Below are 20,491 nucleotides of genomic sequence, written 5' to 3' on the forward strand. Positions count from 1 at the left end.
CCGATACCATAATAAAAAGCTATAATTTTTAAAAAAACAGGTAAAAATATTTCATTTTAAAACGAATTCATGTTCTTTCACATAAAATAAATTTCAGAATTGTAAATTTGAATTCGTCATTACCAATCCCACGACCACGTAAATCTTATCGTGATCTCCCTTTTCCTTTCTATAAAATACATGGGCGGGCAATACCCCATTTTCAACGGTGTTGCCAGAGGTTAAAAATTATCAGCCGCATCCCATTCACGCGAGTGGGAGAGAGCGGAGGTATCTGTGCACCTGTCTCAAGTATAGAGAGGAATACTCTGCTTGTGGGTGTCTTGTCTTATAGCGTAATAAAAGACGCTGCTACGCCTCGCTGAGGAAATCAGCATCTGAACCAACTTCCATTATGCAAATTAGCAAGAGCTGCAAAACTTGCTGACTTGATGCTGCGTTTTTTCATGCCCTGTCATCGTTTTGAAGAGAGCCCTTACACGTTTTAGGAATAAAGACATTTTTATGCATTAATAGCATTTAATTAATTTAGTAGTGTGGCGAGAAATTACCCATGTAATATTTTCGTTATTGCAATATCTTGCTTCATCTGTCTGCCTTTTCTTTTAATATTATAATATATTATGTATTGACTGCGAGTATAAACAAGTATGTAAATATACTTCCATTTGTATTTCAAATCCATTAATAAGCTTTGTAAATTTTAAAGCACTTGAGATTGCCGCTGTCCGTGAAATGCAGTAATAAGTTTTAGTCGAGTAGTGTTGTGCAGTTCTCAGATCTCGTTTGTCTCGGATTCTCCAACCTGTTTTTCACTTCTTGTTCACATGTGGGCACATAGAATTCAGCTGCTTTGAAGTTGTTTAGCGCAGCGACTTGCTCGGCCGCGAGCACGGTTTTATTTTGCTCCGCAGTTTAGCTCAGGACATTATTAATGAAATAAATTTGCGACGAGAGCCACAACAGAGGCAGAATATGTTTAAAAGAAATTCACACCTGACGCACCTTGGTAGGCGTTAAAAAGGAGCGAATAATAAAAGGTTTTGCTTTTTTAATTGGCACCTGGAGAAATTCGGGCTCTAAATTCCTCGGATAGAATTATTCATCAATTAAGACGAATTTTATTTTTTAAAAATACGCACCGGAATCTTGTTAAAACCAATTTTTCAGAGGGTTGGAGCTGAGAAAATACACATTATTTACGAGATCGCTCTCAAAACACTAGCCACTCAAAACAAAAACTATATTCCGTGTGTGATCTCTGCAACGCATCATTCACTGAGCGCGCACTTAGGGAAACCGAGCCCAAAATAAATCGGAGAGATGCTTGGAAAGGTTACGCTCGCGGCTTAATGCGCGTTAATGAATCGTCTCGTTTCCTTCAGGCACGCTGCCAGGGGAAATTAAAGTTTGTGCCTTGTCGACACACTTGCACCTCCGTCCCGGAGACTTGAAATTTTACAATAAGGGCATAAATTCAGCACGCGATTGTGACGGTTCGAGTTGGACGACGTACAAAATTGTGCCATTATTCCGAATCGTCAAGTTTGCCGCAAAAGAAGGCTATGAGACAACTTCCTGTCGCATGTTCTCGTAAATTCAGATTTAATTTACCGCGGTCGAGCGATTTTTAAAATAGCAGCTCACAACTGCGTCGTTGCAAGTTAAAGAAAAAAAAACAACAAACAAACAGAGATGCGGTACCTGCTGGGATAAACGGCTGCGAGAGCGACACACTCGACTGACTTATCTATCGGTCACGGCTTCGCGAACTAATCAAGTGCGGCTGCTTGCCTGTATGCTTGCTCTGAGTAATGCCGTTATTTCATGAAGCAGCGCCGCCGCTCTGACAATCGGCTGCGACTGTTTCGATTTGAATATCCATTAAATTTTCGTGTTGGCTCATTAATTACCACAAAATCTATTTAATTTGTTACTTCTTAAAATGTTTATAATTCTATTTAAATTTAATCTTTACTCAAAAAATGTTTTTAAGTCCTGTGACAATTGTTTTTTCTTGGTTAAACATTTATTCGGTGATGGATTGATTTTAAAAAAGTGAAGTTAACTCGATTAATGACTTGGCCCAATTAAACAGGTTACGCATGCAAATTCCTCTCCCCTGCAGCTATCAAGTAACAACAACAGTTAGCAGAATAGCGCTTTTATCACGTTTCACTTTTTTACCTTACAGAAAAATTAACCGTATATTTTCAAGCGATTTTAATTGCGGTTACTTTTATAGGTTTGACAAAAAGTAAATATTAACTAAACAAAGGGGAAGCATTGGATCAATAGATATACGGAATTAACATCGATCGTTTGAATGTTAACAGATTAAATAGAACCGCACAAATAGAAAAAAATTGTAATTTAAATGCATGTTCCAATTTTTCCCCAATGAATAACAAGAACAAGAGTCAGCTTACCGGTATTCAATCGCACTGGAAATGATGTTTTTGACCTCTCTTCCTCCTGAGGAAGAAGTGTCACATTCTGTATCTGAAGACAAGATGGTCCTCTCCTCTTCTGCTTGTGTAGCCACGTCATTCAAGAGGCTGGCTAGATTCTCCTTGATCTCCCCGGAATTAATTTCCTCTTCCGAAGACGACTCCGTCCACTCCTCAGCTTTTCCAGTCTTCAGGATGCTTCTCGTGGGAGACTGGTTGCTCCTTTCATCAGTGCTGGATTCTTTCTTCAAAGCGCTTTTAAAAGAGGAAGTGAAGGCGGATTGCTGCTGACTTCCCAGAGCATTGGCAATGACCGACGCAGGGATTTTTAGAATGCCCCTGACTATGTCTGTTTCTTCTGGCGGGATCAGCGGCTCTGTGCTCAGTGGTGGGTACGAATTGCTGCCCATGGAGGAACAGTGTTTCAGAATGCCTGAAAAAGCGACGGATCACAATTTAGAACTCGCGCACAACTTTGCCAACTTGCCTCTTGGCCTCGGATCGACGTCAATGGGGTCCGAGCGAGAGGTTTCCATCACAGCTCTAGCAACCAATCCATCTAAAGACAACAAGCTCAATCACTATCTGGTATCTATTGATTCAACTTACAAGAGAACCCTGAGTTTGTTCTACATTTGCCTCAAACTTGTTCACTTAATTCATGTTTACAAGGATCTCAAGTCTAAAATATTATATGTCTTAACATTATTTTTTACATACGGACTGAACAAATTTCTCAAGATAAAGTACATATCAATCGATTTGCATCGGCGAGGAGAGTCTACATATCGAGTTTCATCGTGATTGGATGAAAATTGCATATTTTTTACATTTAATTTGGGATTTCCCACTAGGCACCATAATAATTTTCTGATTCATAACTTGTAAACGATGCTTGATTGAAAATTTGTATTAGTCGTTTTCTTCTAATTTTCTGTTTGAGGCAAAAAAATTATGTTAGAGAGGAACAATCCTAGGGTTCTCCTATTAGTATCCAAAAACACAAGACACTGTGTATGTTTAAATTGCTTAAACAGTGTTTTACTATTAGGACTTTCACTACACAGCACAACACAGCTTTGCTAAATTTCCTTTCTCATTTTTCGCTGCAAAACCTAACCATTATTGTTAGTATATTTGATTCAACAGTCACATGTGCAATATGAAAATTGTAAAAAGCGTGCGAGCACCACAATGAGACCAACATACACAAACAAACACACTTGACAGCACCAACACCCAAAACAAATTGTCTGACCTAAACCAGAGGGCTGGTGGCGAGTGCCCAGGGTGTTTGAGAAACCTTCCACCTCTGCGTCAGTGACGGGTAGCGTCCTGAACCTAGTGGAAGTGACCTGCTTCTTGACCGTCCTTTTCTGCACTGGCTGGCCCTCCTTCGGCTGCCGGTTCTGCTGCTCGATTTTCTGAGTGAAAAGGCGCACTCTCTCCGCCAAACTGAGGCTGGACGGCTCTTCCTCTTCGTCATCTGCAATGAGTGTTTGCTTCCCGTTCATGCTACCATGCTACACAGTTGAAAAATAATGAGCATGCATTTTAGGTCCCATTTTGCATGCTCAAGACCTAAATTTTGCTAACAGACAACGACTACACATGTGCAGTGCTACTTGACATACGAATGCGAAAGGTGCTGAATTACCAGAGTCTCCGGTCATGGTAGCTGGGGTGGGTATCGAGATCGGTTCTGGGCCCACACTGATCTGACTCTTTGCCTCATCTACTTCCTCTGATGTGACAGGCTGGGTTGAAAATCGTTTCGCTCTCTCTCTAAAATCAATTAATGAAAAATGGTAATCACCTTTAGTGTAAAATTGGACATTCCAATTTTAATGAAAAATTTTCTGATTCTACTAAAAGATTAAGTTAATATTTTTAACAAGCTATTAGAACGCCATTGAGAAGTACTTTAATAGCACTGAATATTTTTAACAGAACGCGAACTCTATTTAAGCCTAAAATCATGTTAATGTCCTTAAAAACTCAGCTTTACCCGCAGGGGATTCATGGAATATGATCCTAGGCCAAAGGCCAGTAGCATAACTTTAAAGATGTTAATAAATAAAAGAATAAAATATCAACGTATTTTTCAGGATTTATAATAATATTCAAACATTTTATGGTGAATGAAAGAGACTATGTACTCGATTTTTTTATTGTTCTCTCTCATTTTCTAGCTTATTTTAAATTATATTTTTAATATATTCTGGCCATACAATATTGTTTAATTTCCTTTTCAACATCCTAAAAAAACACGCTACTCTTCCCAATTTTCAAACTTTAAATACACCAACAGATAAATTTTTGGTTTATGTTGATTTTCAACAAGAAATTTCAACTGCGATGCAGAAAATACCAATTTCCGATTTTCATGAAATCAATAATAACCATTATTTAAAACATCATTTGATAAATTAAGCTACTTACCTCCTGGTGGTGACCATTGGAGGTAAATCATCCCCACTTGAGGTGGCAAACCCTTTCGAGGTCGAAGGCGTATCGTTGGACGGCAGCCTGTGCATTTCCTGCAGTCGCATAAACAGCTGAGCCCTTTCACTCACACTTGGTCCCCGCCTGGAATTTTCATCCTCAGAGGCACTCAAACAGGCACTGTAACAGACAAAATTCAGTTTTGTAATCTGACTAAACGACAAAAATAAATACTTTTCACCATTTATAATTTGTATTTTCATTGTGCAGCTTTTCAGCAAGCTGCTGGTATGAACAGAACAGAGAGCATTGTATACCATAACATCCGCTCAATATTATCAGTAGCGGAAGTGGTTTTAAAATTTTATGGCCACCCACCCAGGAAAGAATTTGACCTGAATATACACAATACCTTTCAAACGGTCCATCTTCTTGGTCGGCTTGCTGATTAAATCTGAGGGTCAGGTTGACTTGGTTGCGGATTACACCCTCCTCAACCTTCACTGACGGACTTCTGCGCACTGGGCTTGAATTGGCAGAGGAGTAGTTGGATTCGTCGCCTTCTGCTGATCTCCTACCGCTCTTTAAAATGGGTCTAGGTTTTTCCGACTCATTAGAAGAGAGCACTTCGTCGTCTGTGCTAGCTCTCTTCTTTAAAATCGGCCTTGGCTCTACCAAATCTTCAGGTAGCAACTCTTCAGAGCTCTTCTTCTTCAGAATCGTGTGCATTTTGCCCTTGTTGCTAGTGGAGCTTTTCCTCTTGAGAATGCCCTGTGGCTCGTCTTCAAACTCTTCGCCACTTCTCTCTTCGCAAGAAGGCTCATCCACACTTGATTTTTTCTTCAGAATACTTTGCGGTCTTGGAGAAGGTGCTTTCACCGAAACAGAAGGCTGAACACTGGACGCAACTTCATGCTTTAGAATAGAAACTGGACCTGTTGCGTCGTCCATGGATTTTTTCTTCAAAATTGAAGTCTTCCTCTCCTTGACAGGTGACTGCCTAGAATTAGCAGCGCTGTTTCCAGCACTGCTCTTTTCAGACGAGTTGTTAGGCGCCAAAATTTTCTTAGGCGCCTCTTCCTCTTCAACCTCATCTTTTGCTCGCGCCTTATCGATATTTTTCTCATTCTCTTTGGTGGCGGAATGAAGGATTTTCTTTGCCATTGGAGCTGCTTTGTTCCTGCTTGCTTTTCGCGCTGCCAAATTGTCCAGTCTTGAGTCACACTCTTTGTAGCGAGCCAGCAAATTGTCAGCTCGTTTTGACAGCTCGCTTTTGCCCACTTCGATGATTTTTTTAGACTCCACTTTAGCTGGATCAGAAGCATTTCGCAAATTTTGGCTTGATGACGGTTGATTACTGGTCGGTCGCAACGATCTGCAAGTAGTGGAAGATTTTGGAGACGGTGCCATTCTATTTTTCAGTCTGCTGCTGCCATCATCTGCAATGTACCACAATCAATAAAAAGATATTGACATTTATTAAAAAAACACACACACACACGATCAAAGAGCTGGCAAATTCATAATAACAGTCACTTACTCAAAAAACCGCAGAATATACAAAAATAATATAACTGTCATACGGAGACAGGACTTTCAAAGACGTGCAATGCATATAAGTAGCACAATGTCAATCAGCTGCAAAAGTTAGAGCAGCAGCTGATGTGGGAGAGGTCGATTCACTTTCTCCCTCTCTTTGTCAACCAATCGGGTTGCTCTAGGCGGGGTAAGCGCAAGTGAACAATAAATATTCATAAAGTAAAGTAGTTTTCTCCTTTTGCGGTAAATGATTTCAATTCCCAGCCTATTAATTTTCCTGCATTATGCCTTAATTTTTTAAATTTAAAATAGGTTTTGATAGAAATCAAATTATTTAATAAATCTTTTATACTTATGAAATTAAAAGATTATGTCGGTTGGCTAATTTTAAAGTGCAAACTTTAACGAGGAGAAAAAATAAATAACACGTGAAAAGGAAGTAGGTCATCGTTTAATGATTTTAAATTCCACGAGTGCTACAAATAAAGAGGGAAGTGAAGGGAAACGTAGGAAAATCGAGAGATTCAAGCTACAAAGCACACGGTTGCAGGAGAGCGCATGCCAAGGTCGAGAGTGCATCTGACTGGCGCGAGGCAAGAGTGTTCGTCGAGTGTCAAGTGATGCCTAGGCGAGCTCAGCTAGTGCAACTGCACGTACACTCACTATATTGATTCATTTCTGCGCCGACCCCTTTACCCATATAACAAAACTACTACAAGTACAAACCAGCGTTGCTTACTGTCAATTTATAAACCGCACCACAAATCAATCAATCAATGAAGTGGCAAACAGAAAAGGTATAAAGCAATCTGAAGGGAATTTCACCTGTGGTCGATTCACCGCTGCTCAGCTTTTCTGCATTAGCTTTGTTCAGGACGGATTTACGTTTGGCGCTCTTGTCTCCCGTCTCGTCGAGTTTCGCGATGTTTTTGCCGAGAGGTGTACCCTAAATTAACACGCGGAGTTGAAAGAGAATCAGAGCGAATTTACAAGAAAAGTCACCTCTCTGCTCGAGGAACTAGAGTCGGGGTAGTCAACCAGCAGCTTCCTGACAGGAGGGACAGTGCTCTTTAGTCTGGCGGTTGGTTTGTTGTCCGAGAGAGCAGAGTCGCTGGACGGGGAAGAGGCATTGGCAGCAGCCGCCCTCAGTCGGGACGTGCGGGTTGTCCTGATCTGCGACAGCTCGGCAGACTTGCGCTGCGGCCTCTTAGTCGGACTCTTCTCGCCATTGTCGAGGCCACTAAAACATTGCACGTGCCGAATTAGAACAGGCGCAGGTAACAAAGGCACAATAAGAAAACGCTATAAAACGCACCACAGTGGAAATAAAAATCTCAAAAGCAAAATCCTCTGTACAAATCGAGAAGCCATAAAAGCAAAATCATACATAGTGACTCACCGAGAAAGATGGTTAAATTTTTATGATTTCTACCACTCCTTGTCGCAATTTATTCATTGTTCTTGGGAACGGAATTAGAACAAAAGATCTTTTTGTTTTCTTTGGCTTTTAATTAACAATGGCCCAAGATAACAGATAAGACTTCTCTACAAATAACCACAGTCACAACTTGCAAACTGATCGCTTGGAGGTCTACAATAGGAATCTATTGGCCCAAAAACAAGATCTAAACGTCCACTCCTTGCCGAACAGATTAAACGGATTTTAAGGATTTAACACAATAAGTCATAGGGCAAACTTACGAGCTGGACGGAGAAGTCGAGTCCGACTTGTCAACCTTTGAAGGGCTGCCGTTCAAGTTGACAGACATCAGTCTGCGTTTCTCGCTGAAATAAATTGTTTGTCTCTTAATCTGAAATCGCAAATTTCCGAAGAGATTCTTACCTTGCTTTAATTTGAGAATTCATTGCTTCGACGCACGGTTCTGCTACTTGGAACACATTTCTAATGGACGGACTTCTGTGACCTGTGAAAATTTCAATTTTTTAGGTCGGAAATATGAGAGATTTCCAGAGACATTGTACGCGTGCAAACAAGAATTTAACGCATGCACTTTCACTGAAAATGTTGATGGCATCGCTCTGGTAAAGCAATAAAAGCGGTCTGATTGTAATCGCACCATTGTTGTTACGCCATCGCGAGCTGATGTTTTGAAAGCTTTTTACGCTTCAGATTAGTTCGTTCAGCGCGACTTTCCGACATTTGCCAAACAGGATCAAAGATAAGTATGAGTCATTGAAAAGGAGAAAAAAAATAATGCTTGTTATTATCTACAATTGAGCAGAGATAACGGACCAAATTGAAGTTGAGTTAATGTGGGTGCGCAAAGAGGGTTCTTTTATCTCTTTGAGAGATAATTTTAGCAGCCGAGTTGCATTGGGAAGAATTTCACAGCGGAGAAATTAATTTGTGTCGGGGTATAGTATTTCATTTTCGGCAGGAAGCAAGGCCGCCGACACTATCGGATTTCAAGGGAAACTTTATGAACATTCGCGACCTCAGCAACTTGATCAATCGGAATTTTTGTATGCCAACTTATGTACATTTTGAGAAATTGCCTTTGATCATGCGGTGCAGTGCAAAACCTGAGGTGCAATAAGCCGTGGGCTCGTATTGTTGAGCGCAAGCTTTACGTGCGCATTGCAATGAGAGAATCAGTCCTTTTGTGGACTGGGCTTCCACAAATGAGGCCCGTGGTCCATGTTATTCGTTCGCGATGATATTGGAACACGGAGTTTTCGCGAGTTGTTCGCTATCAGAGAGTCGCCCATCTCCAGAGAGGGAACCAATAAAAATTAAATAAATGTGTCAATAATTTTAATTTTGATTTTTTTAATGAAAAATTTCTAAGATCCCAGAAAACTCTTTAGCTGTACTACAAATTAAAGAAAATAATTAAATCAAAGCAATTCTTGACAATACTTGAATAACGCTGTACGTTGTAACTTTCACGAAGTCCTAAAAAATAATTCATTCATGGCTATGTGTTGTCCGAGGGAACCAAATCAGGGCTGCATACATTACATAAAACAAGTTGTGCGGACAAAACATCAGTTGTTGCAACCCAATATAAGAGCACGCAAGCAAGCAGCCGTGAAAATGGAAAGAGCGGCTTCTTTTTTTATTTATTTGCGCTCGGCGGTGGGATTTTTCTCTTGGCGGGCGACACTTGATATTCCAGTGACGTCTTTCGCTCTTGAAAAACATTTTGCAGCTCAGCCTGCCGATATGTTAAGTTAATCATTGGAGCTCCCCTACTTGGCTGCAAGTGCTCATTAAAATCTGAATAAATTTAGACGTTCCGCTAGCCACGACTCATAATAACTTGTTTCCGCGGAATTCAATCCATCAAAAACGTGTTGATACATTACGGCGCCACGCTTCCTGACTTTCTCGAGAGATTTCGGCTGGACAATTTCAGCTCTCAGTTAGCACTCAGTAGACCGAAAAATTTTAAAAGCAATTACTGCTCCAATAAGCATGCTAAAAGCCAAAAATTGGACACGGAGGTACAAATCAAACGCACAAATCTTATACCACACTCGCACTAGGGTTGCACGAATGCACGATGTTAATAAATAAGGATGATCGAGCTTGAATTAATTTTTTAATTTCAGGATACACAAAATGTATTCTTCAAAATATAAAATCTGCTTATGAAAATTTAAAGTGATGTGCAAAAATAGTAGATTTTTGCTTAATTTATTTACATTCTTTAACCAAAAGTGTCGTTTGGCACAAAATAATGTTTAATAAAAATTTTTGGGGAGGTTAATCGGTTAAAAAAAATTGTATTGTCAACTAATGCCGCAGATTTTGTGCATCAGTTAAATGGTCGCACGTTTCTTATCCGCTTTAAATGATAAATAACCGACTTCAACAATAACCTTTGAATAGCATTTTTATTTTTAAATGTCGCAATTTTTTATCAAAGAGTTGATTTTTGGTAAACACGTCCACTGGATTCTCTATGAAAAGCAACTACTACTAGATCCGGGAGAAACTCGGTTGAATTTTCAAATGGGGCCGTGGTTTCCCAAAAAAATTATTCATAAAGGCGTGGCACGTGCAAACTGCGGGAAATCGTAAATTTTGATGGTGTTACTGGTATTATTTCCAGGTAAAATTCTGATTTAAATTTATTTTACTAAGATTCGCAGAATAAATCAAAATATATCAGCTGATTAATCGTTTTCATTGATGGTCATAAAATAATAGAAAAATAAAAATAGTAAAGTCAGTTTTGCACATTCCTAATAATTAAAAATAGGTTTGTATGACCATTAATTGTGATGTGCAACTTTTAGGCACGAAACTTTTAGGAGTGGCTCAATTTCACATTCAGCTGTGCCAATTAGCCTGCTTCAAAGCAGCCAATGCGGTCAATTAAAACCACGACAGCAGGTGGCAACCCTGAGAGCGATTTTACCTGGCGGAGTTCGGAACGCAGACTGCGAGGGGTCGTGTCTCAAGCTCGAAGCAAAGCTGCGGTCGAAATCTGCAGACAGGCACAAAGGGCGCGTGTAATTTGATTTTGTTTTTGATGCCCATCGACCGCAAAACGGGTCACTTTACATTTCTGAATAAGGCATGGCCACGGCAAACCGCGAAACTTACTATATTACAAGCCAAACACGCAGGCAGAAAAACTCAGGACGAGAGGACAACAACACCACGTGGACAGTGACGCATGCTTTTTTTATAAGGGCAACAATCGTGCACCAACGTAGCGGAGATTTAATTGTATGTATGTTTACTTAAAAGGAAGATTTTATAAAAGTTGCCCTTCTGACATGAGTTAAATCTTGAATAACATAAATCTGGTAAAAAAATAATCACGCATCCGTAAAGTCATTTCTGAATTAATTCATTATAAAGAAATTTCATAAAAATATTATGTCGTTTTAAATAAAAATGTAAAAATAAAAACGTGGCTGCAGATTAAGTTAGTATAATTAGAAAATATATAATGCCAATCGGTAAGCTTTAAAAGTGGATTGATTTATGGCAACGATTAAATTAGCACTATTCAATAGCTGTAATGTTAGTTTTAACTATTTGTTCAAAATTGTGCAATAATAAAGAGGACCTTGCTACAAAATTAAAATTTTGCCAATTTTCTCTCAAAATTTACACCGCTTGACCGTATTTACCAGTCAAGATTTTGATTCCTCTCATCAAGATCTATTCAACGGTGTATTATGTCTACCTATATAAATTTTGGCTTTAAAATACTAATTTTAGCATTAGAAACAAGTATTTTCCGAGTTTTTGCAAGAGTGTGAAAGGCCCTTTAATAGTTAACTTATGTCTAGTTAAAAAACCATCGTTGATGGCATGGCACTCAATGATTTTCGATAATTATAGCCGATTAAGGAAAGTAGAGACTAGGAAATGACATCACGCCTAACCAATAATTGAGATCAATTATTTGATTTTAAATTGCTCCATTTATTATTTGAGTAGCGTTGGTAGCAATTTGAACAATTCCTAGATCCAATGTCGTATCCTAATAGCAGATCATTTAATTTCCATCACCATTGAGAGGCCTTTAAACACTATTTTTAATTTGAGATGAATTTTTGATAAAGATTATTTAATTCCATTCTAGTGAAAATTGAATCCTAAAATGATGAACTCGTTTTTGTTTCAAAACAATCAAAATAGAAATGGTGTTCAGTTCAGATATACATCCAATATTGATGTTAAAGTCGAACCTTTTAAATATTAGATCTTGAGTAGACTTAACTTTAATTTTACTCCCGATGATTTGAAATGTGTATCTCATCAATTCCACTTCTCTTACAAAACTGTCGCGTCACTGTCAATAATGTGCTCTCTTTGTTAAAATAGTTTAATATTTCACGGCCATAAAAAGAAAATACTATTGTGCAAGACAAAAATAAATATTAAATTTAGCAAAACCTCAATGCTAACGCTAAACATCTGTTTGTAACTTGGGTACCGGCTCTTGATGCGATTCAATGAATGCACGAGTCCCTCATTACAGCTTAATATCGTCACGCTGAAGAGCAAATTACTTTTTACATTACTCGAGTCTGAAGTGCGATAACGAAGCAAAATAATGTCAAATTTGCAGACCGACGGACGCTGCTAATGACTGGAAATTGTTAATTCGCGCAAAGTGCGATTTTGCAGGCAGACTCTCGGGTAACGCTGGCAATTTATTTTCGTGTCGCCGGTGCCGCTCCTTGAATGGTAAGCACCACTTGCGCACCGGCAAATAAGGCTTTTTTATCGCGACTCAAGGTGAACTTTCCTCAGGCCAGTTTGGTCGCTTTTCTTCGATTCGACGCACACAAAGGACAATTCGTAATACATATTACAAAGCTGTGGACGCACGGAGACAGTAGAAATTTCTCGTGAATTAAAAATAATATTTTACGAAATCTACAGTTATCATACGTGATTAAGTATTTTTCTTCGGGCATAATGCAATGCATAAAATATAAACAAATCTCTGAAATTAAGCATGCATAGATGTTGATCAAGATTATACCGTTTTTCTAAATTGGTGTAATAAATAATCACGCTCTCCGTGTATGCATTTCTCTTTCTTTAGCCAGCGGAGTCACAAGCCGAATTCATTCCGAATGACGCACGCCGAGGAGTAAAACTCGTTTCCCGCACGGTGCTTTTTTAGTTTCGCGTTACGTATGATATGCGTGTTGTGTGCGAATGAGTGTTCAATTGCAGAGACTGCACTTTTGCGGATTCGCCAGCCTCTGTCCGCCTTTCCCAATTACCGGATCTACGCGTCCCAACGAGCCCATGCAGCAGATTCCACTGACATCGAATAACATTTAAATAATATTATTTAAAAGAGAATTCCCGAGGTTCTCAGAGTACGTGACAGGTAAAAACGGCGCGCTAACAAGTGGTTGCAGCCGGTCGCAGGGTAAAAACTAATGGTGCCAAATTGAATCGAACTCGTTACCTTGGACGGTGGGTCGATTGTCGTCGGTCGGTCAGACGTTCGCTGGGTCGGCCGAATTCAGGCAGTCGACTCGTTTTGAGAGACAAACGCATGAAATTCAACGAGAATTCCTTCAAGTTTACGCGGTGGGGGCAAATCCAGCTGGAGCAACGAGTCTGGGTCTGGCCTGCAGCTTTCGATTTCGGTCACCACGGAGCGCCACCATTCGTTCACAATGATGTTATTTTTTTCAGAAAACTGAGCAGCAGGTTGCCTACCAAGAGAGGCAAAGCTCGAAATTGATCTACATTCACCATCCAGGTACGCAAGTTTGAATTATTCCAATCTGGCTAATTTTAGGCTGACTAGAAGGAGTTCAATAATTTTCATTTTTTGGGAATTTGGTACTGACTTTGTGGTTTCGCTCTCCTTTTATTTATCGCATTACCAAAAAATATTGGCTCCAGCTGACATGAGCACGAGCAGCTGATTCGACCTCAGGCCCCTCCGGCCTGATCTCTTGTATTTAATGTTGATGTCGAGTTTTCTTTTTTAATTATCCGTTTCAAGTTTCAAGTGAATTTTATCAGTTTGCCTTTGCAGAAATATGTTTTTGTAATATTATTAAACGTTCAATCTATCTATCTATCTACAGTTATGAAAATATACATGGAAATGCTGGGTCGTGTGATTTTACGAATGTGCTAACGAGTGTGTTAAATATCGCAAAATAATTGTGTAAATAATGAGAGTGATTTTGAGCAAACAAAAGTACAATTATGCAATTTGTTCTGTTGAGATATGCTAAGTTGAAAATTATAGCTCTAAAATTTTAACATTGGGTTTGGTTTTAGTTACAGAAAAAAATGAAATGGAGCAAAAGTCACGAAAAGGGTGTATAATAAAATAATTCAAGAATGACCTCAAATTGCATTTAATCACACTATGTCGCAGAAAGAAATATTTAAAAAAAACTAATTACCTTTGTGATTTGTGATCAATATTGAGTGCCAAAAAATAAGCCGTGGAAATCTTAATGTCCAATTATTTGTGTTAATTAAGCTAGAGTGCATTTTGTACACATATGTAAAGATGTGCGACGGTGCTATGAAGAGACAAGGAAATTACCTGCATTTGCCTCTAGATTTCTGAGCAAATTTGCGTCCATAACTCTCGGTTTAAATTTAAAATAAGTATATGTTTGCTGCTCTATTTTTTGTTATTAAACAAGCAATTAACCACACCTAAAACAGAATAAATCAAATGAATGAATTCTCACAGTCATTTCGGATGGTAATTATATCATCACACACGTGGATCATGCAACAGAGGTGGAGATTAATGAAAAGAAGGCAAGAAAATGCAATATGGTGTTTTCATTTGATATGATTTTGATGTTTATTGTGTTTATAATAAGCTATGCTTGCAAACACACAGGTTTTGTGTATAATTGTAGCTCTGAGAAGCACATCAGAACATTTTTACAATCTACAAATATTTATTTGATAAAATAACTGCATAATGAGCTCTTCTATATATAAATAAGTTTCAAGGCTTATCTATGTTCATATTTACAAAAGCTAAAGGTGTGAATAATAAATGATGCATGCATAAGTATATACGTGGTCGAAATATAATAATGTGTGGGCAACGCGCGGTACGATTACATAAAACCGGCTTTTCCGCAGCAAATACACCGCACGAATTACACAACTATCCTCTACATTGTGATTTGCGGTAACACTTGATGATATATAATTGTCGAATATTTATAAATGAAGTGCAACTGGCATGCGTTTCCGCACAGATTTGAGCAACAAAGTGACAGAAAATATTTCAGTGGTGGGGAATAAAATAAAAAGTGATATGTATTTGGTTTGGGAAGGTTATGAGCTCGCGTTCAACGGGCGGCAATGTTGGCTATGGCCGTGATTATGGACACCAAAGCCAACACGGCACCTAGGACGACGTAATAGTCGGTCATCATACTGTGTCTGTCGGAGTCTAGTCTGCGATGACTACTTTGATGACAACCTAGCACTTTGGCAGCAAAAATACCTGCTTCTCGGTCGTCTTCGGCCACTGGTTCGTCCTTGCCGCCCTTGCAATTATTGTTCTCAAAGTCGCAAGGAGCATCGATGTCGGTGCTGGCTGCCGCGATCAGAGCATCAAGTTTTTCAACGGTGCGTTGGAAAGTTGAGCTCGACTTGTTGTTTTCTTCCCTTGCCATCTGCAGCAGCGGCAGCAGAAGGGTCGAGTGGTCAGTCAGACTAAACTGCTCGGCCTCTTCAATGCTCTCGTTTACTTCGGTTTCGTTTTTCTCGACTTCGTCAGTAACGTTTTCGTCATCTAGTCTTTCCAAGCCATGAGGCTCGATTGTCTTATCACTGAGGTCATCGCTATAATCACTTGCTTGGTCGACCTCTGTCAGCTGCACCATGTCCGGGACACTCGACTCGGAAAATGTTTCGGGGGAAGCGATCGTTGCGTCTGGCACAATGAGGGACGTGTCCGAAATGGTTTCACTAAGTTTCAAGTTTGACTCTGTGTTAAGGGTGAGCAAAGAGGAATTATTGCTAGACAGGCACAATGAATTATTTTCACTAGAAACATGAACAAGTTCGCACGTGAGGGCGTTGTTTGCCGATTCCACTGTGATATCACTGGACAATTTTTCGTAAGCGAGTACAGCTTCTTCTTTTTTATCATCACTAAAACTTTCATTAAAAATGGTTTCAAAGTCTGCTTCTTCGTATTCAGCGTTTTCATTCAAATTATCAAAGTTTAATTTTGGCACACCGAATCTTGTACACGCTTCGTCATCTTCAATTTCTTCGCTGCTAGACAATGAAGAATCTTCAATATTTTCTTCTTCATTTATTTCTATGTCGTTAATTTCTGATGCAACTTCTGCCACCATATTATAATCTTTGGATTCACTCTGCACACTTTCCTCGATATCAGCTTGAATGGATTCAGATTCCGTGACTATCTCAACGCTGATGTCCTCTATGTCAAGATCTTCCTCTCGATGGAACTCTTCATGAATTGTGCACAATTCACTCTGCATTGAAATAGTCCTTGATCTAGGACTTTCAGTGCTATTGATCTTCTCGGGTGCGACAAATTGAGAGCCGTTGCATTCAATTTCTGCCAAATCAACATTTATTTCATCTGGTTCAGAGCTGCTTAGTGATTCTGGCGCTTGTTCAGTCTCAAATTTCATTTTGCTGTTGTTGTTAATATCTTCATGCAATGCTTTAGGTAAGTTAGTTTCACACTCTGTATGATTATAAACAGGCAAGTAGCATGAGGTTGCATTTAAAGACACAGGCTCAAACTTCAAAGCTGCACACTGATTACCTTGGTAAAAAGTCGGCGATTTTGTTAAGTCCTCCACGGAATGGGAACCATCTCGTAAACGCTCGAGCTCTTTGCCTAGCTTTTCGCTCGTGTCCTGTGCCTCTTGGGCTAGAGCAGAAAGAAGTTCTTCGAGTCTTTCTTCATCAAATTGTTCGGAATAATCGGTTGAAGCGTTCGCTGGAACTGCCGTCTCTACTTCTTTTATCGGAGATATTTGATTAGAAGGCACGAAAAGAGACAGTGGTCTGGACTCTGCGTCGGAAGAAAGAAAACTGTTTCTTAAGCTCCTCAGGTTGGCTCTGCTCTGTGTTAACGTTTCAGTGCTAGTGTCGAGAAGGTGCGCTCTTTCAACCCAGCTTGGAGGTGGTCGGCTCCCTGGCGATGATCTCAGCTCACTTCCCTCCAATAGCACCTGCAGCGACTCTGGTAGATTTCCCAAGCTCTGAGTTTTCTCAATCTCGTCCCTCTGCTCCATCAAGTTCATCAAATTTGCGGAAAGCGATCGGACTGCTCTTTTATGTTTCAGTTCCCCCACTTTATTGTTGTCTTTTCTGAGGTTTCGAAAAGCGAGATCATCGTTCACCAAGTCTGGAGTCTTCCTTGGCCGAAAAGTCGAACGATATTTATCAGTTGGCTTTGCATGCAAGTAGTCACTATTGGCAGCAGGTGGTGCTGGGGTGAGTGGAATGCCAAATGGAGGTTGAGGATCCAGAACTTTGTTTCCCATAAGATTTGCATCTTTTATGGCACGGTATGACATGTCGTCAAACGTTGTATTCGGCTCCTCGGGATCCAAAGTTTGTACTGGAATGGGCGATAGTGCTGGAGAAACTAGAAGGTAGCTTCCAGAAGTTCTGTCTTTGGCTGGAGGACCCGTTGTTGGGTTTTTCAATCTTCTGTACGCCATGTCGTCCGTGACCAAATCAGGTATCCCTGACCTCCGCAGAGGTGGAGCTCGGCTTGTTCTTTTCAATACAATTCCGTCGTCTGACACATCGACAGACGATGCTCTCTTCAATTGGAATGCTGTTGGAAGATCTCGCCTTTCAGCTCTATCGAGTAAATCCTCGTCACCGAGCTGTAGACTTTGATAGATCTCTTCGAGTTCGTTCAATGCATCTTCTAAATTGGTAGACGCCGTGACCATTACTGGTTTTGCGTGAACTTTAGGCATTTCATCCTCCACACTTGAGACAGAACTTTGTCTTGAATATCTTCTGACTGGCGGAGGGGGTGGTGTCTTGCTAGGCGTCCGCAGAGTAACTTCGATGCTGCTTACCCTTCTGATCGGTGGACTCGTCGATTGCTTTTTTGCGGGCTGAGGTGGCTCATTCAACCAGGCAGGGGGCGTCGGGAGGATGCACTCGGGACTCTGTTCGTGCACTGGAATCACGTGAATGGGTCGTCTACTGCGCGGAGTACGATCCGCCAGGTACTTGAACTGTGTTTGTGACGACGATGGAAATATACTCGTGTTTGCATAGTCACCTTGCGGAAGTTGGTGGTCTGACCTTGAGCGATAAACTGGTTTTGCTTCCACATTTGCATATTGCTGTGGCGTTCCCATGAACCTCCGTTGTGGATCTCTGGGTGGTGGCGGTGGCGCTTGCTTCGGACTGAAGGGTAAGAAAGCGCTTGAGGCATACAACTGTGGAGTTGGGTTGTTTCGTGGCATAAATGGTGGTGGCTGTTCACAGCAGTAGCTCCTTCTCGACCTCGGCGGCGACATCATTTGAGGTGGGAGAGGTCTATGAGCCATTTTTGGACTCACGACCGGACTAGGGGTTGCCGATACTGCCCTAACAAACGGAGAAGTTTCCCTGTAGCTCACAACTGTAGCATTCCATGTCGCATTATTAGCAGGGTGGTACTCGGAAGATTCGGAGGATTTTTCCATCCTCTTCATATATCGTTCCGTTCGCGCAGCTCGAGTTCTTCTGTTCAAACTAGACAGACTGTCATCGCTCTTAAATCTAGTTAGGCTGCTGGACTGATGCAACGTGAAGTCATTATCATCTGAGCTAGAGTCCCGTCTTGTGGCCTCAACTCGTGCCTTCACCAACTCTCTTCTGTCCCTCCTGCTTAAACTGCTGTGCGACCCGAATCCCTCAGACGACCCTGCCAGGGAATTTGCAGAACCACTCCATGGTTGTTGCTCAATTTTTATTTTAGCGCTCTTTTCTTTTGCCTTCCGCTCGGACCTTTTTCTGCTTGAGCGCCTGTGGCTAAGAAAGCTTCGTTGGTGCTGCTTCTTGTCAGCTTCTTCTTCCGAGCTGCTCTCTGCTGCTTCTTGCTGCTGTTTATTGGTGGTCCTACGTCTGAAAAGGCTGCCTAATGTCCATTTCGTTTTCTGCTTTTTTACTGCCTCTATAGGTGGGTCCATCACCGTGATCAATTTATTCCGCGGCACCGGCGGGTGGCTCACAGTCTGGAAAATAAAGAAAAAAATGAATTATCTATTTTGGTATTAATTTTATTCATGTACATCAAAGTGGCGGCCGTAATAAAATTACAATGAAGTGACTCGTTTTAAGAGTCAGGGCACTTTTCCTGCCAATTGTTATGCGCCACGATATGCAGCAATATTTTCTTTATTCAGAGACGCGCTTCATAACTGGCATATATGTTTGTAAGGCACGATCGAGTCTACTGTTATACACATTTATTCACGCTCGCCGCACACACAAGCGGATTACTTCTGAATTTTTATCTGACCGGCTAAAATTTCTAGGTGGCACTATATGCTTTTAGAAGAAAAGTCTAAATATTGCCGCTCTTGAGTTTGCTCCATCCCCTAAGAGATAAAAATCTATCCATCTTAAACTGCTTCCTCTCCAGGCTTTAATAAAATAAATGCCTTGCCATCGTCATCGTGACGTGCTGGGATATTAAAAAACTGGCCAAGCGTCTAATACAGACAAACACATTGGATGTGTGTGTGTGTGTGTTGTATGCGTGCGTATCTTTGATACTTCGTTCCCCACGGATAGAGAGATGGCTCATTCCAGGCTTGAATATTAATAGAACATCATTATCAAGTATAAAAAGGAATGACAGATGTTAGTGTATAATTAATTTTACGGCTGCAATCAAAAGATGTCAAATTTAACCTCCTCCACTGTAAATCACAAGAGTTAAATTCCAGCCCTTTAAATAAACCTTGCGCGTTGTCGCCGGGTTTTGCCGATTTTGTTCCGTCCGGACCGAAAAACCGCATGAGCTGTACTCAGGCCGCACACGTGAGCCGTCCATGAGTCAAAAGCAGACGCATTTTCAGCTACGGGCTAAATTTACCCACTTTCATAAAATAAACCCACCTCTCTCGCACCGAAAACTATCTTCGCAGCCTTGCTGACGTTGCTTGTCTGTTCGTGCAAGCCTTTTTAATCGGAAAAGTGTTCGTCAAAACTGCTGTGGAGGCCTTTCCAAGTAAAACTGAACGCTCTCTTTATCTCTAGACTTTTTGTTTATTCACAACTACCGCCAGAGTAAATAACAATAAGTGTGCAATCTGAAAAGCTCACGCGAGAGCTGACGCAACTTTTTAAGGAAGCGCTCATATAATATCTATTAACACTGGTGACAAACAAGACAATACAGACAATTCCAAAGCGGAAAAAATTCTGCTACTTGGGAAACTCTTTTAGTGTAAAAGAGTTCTCGTTTTAAAAATGAGTACGATAATTGTTTTATATTTCCAGCAGCTCGAATCAAAGATATTTTCTGCCTCTCATATCCGCGCGCTGTATGGAAATCAAGAGAAATCATGCATATTGCCAAACGGAAATCAGTGTGCTG

The 20,491-nt window shown here is 40.5% G+C and overlaps 2 protein-coding genes across 10 annotated transcripts in view; one reads left to right on the top strand and one right to left on the bottom strand.

The window, feature by feature from the left end:
* Positions 1 to 20,491, bottom strand: part of Svil (Supervillin) — a 51,682-nt gene that overhangs the window by 15,288 nt on the left and 15,903 nt on the right. For 2 of the 9 annotated variants that reach the window (XM_065495832.1, XM_065495831.1), the window contains exons 2-13: positions 15,389 to 19,121; positions 10,823 to 10,891; positions 8,278 to 8,359; positions 8,136 to 8,219; positions 7,437 to 7,674; positions 7,260 to 7,380; positions 5,308 to 6,334; positions 4,893 to 5,075; positions 4,108 to 4,235; positions 3,709 to 3,936; positions 2,938 to 3,009; positions 2,430 to 2,883 (exon numbers count right to left, since the gene is read on the bottom strand). In XM_065495832.1, coding sequence (XP_065351904.1) covers positions 2,430 to 2,883; positions 2,938 to 3,009; positions 3,709 to 3,936; positions 4,108 to 4,235; positions 4,893 to 5,075; positions 5,308 to 6,334; positions 7,260 to 7,380; positions 7,437 to 7,674; positions 8,136 to 8,219; positions 8,278 to 8,359; positions 10,823 to 10,891; positions 15,389 to 19,076 — 6,374 coding nt within the window. In that variant the 5' untranslated portion in view covers positions 19,077 to 19,121. Of the gene's footprint in view, positions 1 to 2,429; positions 2,884 to 2,937; positions 3,010 to 3,708; positions 3,937 to 4,107; positions 4,236 to 4,892; positions 5,076 to 5,307; positions 6,335 to 7,259; positions 7,381 to 7,436; positions 7,675 to 8,135; positions 8,220 to 8,277; positions 8,360 to 10,822; positions 10,892 to 13,351; positions 13,504 to 14,458; positions 14,514 to 15,388; positions 19,122 to 20,491 lie in introns of those variants that run through there. The other 7 variants (XM_065495835.1, XM_065495838.1, XM_065495833.1 and 4 more) reach the window with 7 other exon arrangements.
* The window catches only part of cos (kinesin-like protein costa), a 31,965-nt gene continuing 25,110 nt past the window's right edge, over positions 13,637 to 20,491 (top strand). Inside the window, exon 1 of the mRNA XM_065495841.1 lies at positions 13,637 to 13,651. The gene's annotated coding sequence lies outside the window, so the exon portion shown is untranslated. The remainder of the gene's footprint in view (positions 13,652 to 20,491) is intronic.

This window comes from Cloeon dipterum, chromosome X, assembly GCF_949628265.1.
Source record: "Cloeon dipterum chromosome X, ieCloDipt1.1, whole genome shotgun sequence".
Classification (NCBI taxonomy): Eukaryota; Metazoa; Arthropoda; class Insecta; order Ephemeroptera; family Baetidae; genus Cloeon; species Cloeon dipterum.